We start from the raw sequence: 2513 nt of genomic DNA on the forward strand, positions 1-2513 counted from the left end.
AGCAGTGCCTGAGCCCCTGCTGCTGTGTGTGGGAGGCGGTGGCTGCTGTGGCTGGAGTGGAACAAGGAGCGTGGAGCCCAGACCCCCCCAGCCTGCAGGCAGCATGACTGGAGCAGAGCTGAGTGGAGCCTGTTGGGAGCGTTGGAATGATTCAGGCTGCCCACTGGGGTTTGGAGCTCCCTGCCCTGCTGTCCTCTCCCTGGGGGCCTCCAGTGGGTGGGACTTGGTGTGGGAGGATGGAGCAAGGTGGGGAAGCTCAGTGCTGGAGCTGCACACCAGCCACACCATCATGGCAAGGCACCGCTCTCCACGTGGGGGCAGCAAGGGCAGTGTAGAGTTGTCGTCGTTGTGTCGTCCTGGGTGGACAGGTGGTGCTTCACCTTGACGGTGTAGCTGGCACGTGACTCTCCAGTGGCAGTCGTAGCAGCATCAAGCCTCCCTGCCTTGCTCCACCCTTTCACACCAGGTCCTGTGTGCTGGGCTACAGAGGTGGCTAATGCTGTGTGGTCTGTGCAAAAATTTGGGAGGGGCATATACTCCCCCAACATGTCACCAATGGGCCTGCCCAGATGGTCGCCAAGCCTTTGCCCTCCAACTCCCCTCCCCTCCCCCATCCCATAGACTTACCTTTATCCAGCTGCCAGGGCTACCCCCACTACACTGCCTGGCTGTATTGCTGGCCTTGTGTGTGTGTACCTGTATGCTCCCTCATGCCTCAAGTCGCCATCCCCCCACTCCTCCAGCCCCAATCAACCCCTTGCAGGCTGGAGCTCTGCCAGCCTGCAAGGGGAAATCCATGGTTTCCGGCTTCAAAGGGGAAAATCCATGTTTTTCCATTGAAAACAGAAAACCCAAGTCCCTGGTAATTATTAAGTCTCTGGCATTAAAAGGTGAGAAATTTCTCTTCTGTGCTTTAATATGTTGTTGGCAATTGGAATTAGATGCCATTAGGTTTTAACTTTAAATTTCCTAGGGTCCTCAACTAGTGAAATTGATGTAGCTTCAATTTCAAAGGAGCTACCCTGATTTAGAGCAACAAATTATTTGGTCCACAGTATTCTTTTGTGCCTACTAAAGAGAAATTTAATAGCAAATATAAGTACACAGACGCTAGCAAAAGAGTATAGCTTTCTGAAATAAACGAGCACTTGGTCTGCTTGTGGTGCCTTTCAATTTGTATTGTCAGTGGGTTACATAACTGCTGTACATCTCTGGTGCATGTAATGCATTTAACCCTTCACTTTTACTTTCTGTGCAGGCTTTGTGGTAGCTACCCACAGGAGATTATAGTTCCTGTTTGGATCACGGATAAGGAACTGGAGAGTGTGGCAGGCTTTCGTTCCTGGAAACGTATCCCTGCTGTAGTTTACAGGTGAGACCTCCAAATAGGAACAGTCACTGTCATCAAACTGAGTTCTGGGGTTTTCAGCAAACAAAACCTTATGGTAATTGAAATAGGCAATCTTAGGTCATAATGAAATGAACTCAGATGTTAGTGTAGTAGAGCTCAAAATAATTGCTAGAAACTACAATGGAAAGTAAGGTACCTGCAACAGACTTTGTAAATAGCAAGAAATACCAGAGTGACCTGCATAGTATCTTTGCTTTCAGGGTGTGCATGATCACAGGGATTAGAATACTGTTTGGGCATGTGAGAGTAGCCTGGTCACATTTTGTTTCCTCATTCCTCTGTTAACATTTTCAGCTCCAGGTTGTTTGTGCCTTCATCCTTTTTTGTTTGTTTGTTTTTTTACTGTTGCAGAACTCTTAGGTCAGACTGTAGCCTGTTACTCACCTAGTCACTTTTTGGATATTTTTCCTTCCTCTCAGTTTATACCTCCTTGTAATAATAGTGCACAGAGGGCCTAGTATAGGGGCAGGCAAAGTCCAGCCCACAGGCTGGATCCAGCCAGCAGTGGACTCCATTTCCCAGCAGCCCCTGCCCACCTGGTTGGGGCTAGTTTCCATGGAGACCCCAGCAGCTGCCTCCCTGTAATAGCATGGAGCCAGGGTTTCTGTGGACACTGGCCCCAGCAGTGCTGGCAGGGCACGCAGCTACTCTGCAGCTGGACTGAGATCTGGGTAGGAGCATGTAGGCAATGAATTGTGGCTGTGCCCAAGCTCCTTGCAGTGGTGACAGCATGGTCCAGAGCTGGGGCAGAGCAGTAATCAGGGGCATGCAGGCAACGGATCACAGCGCTTACCCAGCTGTCACTGCAGCAAGATCCATGTCCTCCTGGCATTGCTGGGACTAGTCTTCATGGAAACCCCTGCCCTTCCCCATCACACTGCAGCTGCTGCTGTGGTCTCCACAGAAACCAGCTCCAGCCATGTGGGCAGGGGTTGCTGGGAAATGGAGTCCAGCTGCTGGCCAGATCCACCATTTTGCCCACTCCTGGTAACTGGCAATTTGGGGGGGATTTGTTAATTTCAGAATACATGAGAACCATCAGGGTAGTTCACAATGAATTTAGTTTATAGCTGGTTGCCACACTCAACTGGTTGCTGCAGCT

General features: G+C 50.4%; 1 protein-coding gene across 8 annotated transcripts in view; it reads left to right on the forward strand.

The window, feature by feature from the left end:
- Positions 1-2513, forward strand: part of MTMR3 (myotubularin related protein 3) — a 152631-nt gene that overhangs the window by 78242 nt on the left and 71876 nt on the right. For all 8 annotated transcript variants that reach the window (XM_025193371.1, XM_025193376.1, XM_025193390.1 and 5 more), the window contains one exon: positions 1259-1372. In XM_025193371.1, the coding sequence (XP_025049156.1) occupies positions 1259-1372 (114 nt within the window). The remainder of the gene's footprint in view (positions 1-1258; positions 1373-2513) is intronic.

Source organism: Alligator sinensis, unplaced genomic scaffold, assembly GCF_000455745.1.
Source record: "Alligator sinensis unplaced genomic scaffold, ASM45574v1 scaffold216_1, whole genome shotgun sequence".
In the NCBI taxonomy this organism is placed as follows: Eukaryota; Metazoa; Chordata; order Crocodylia; family Alligatoridae; genus Alligator; species Alligator sinensis.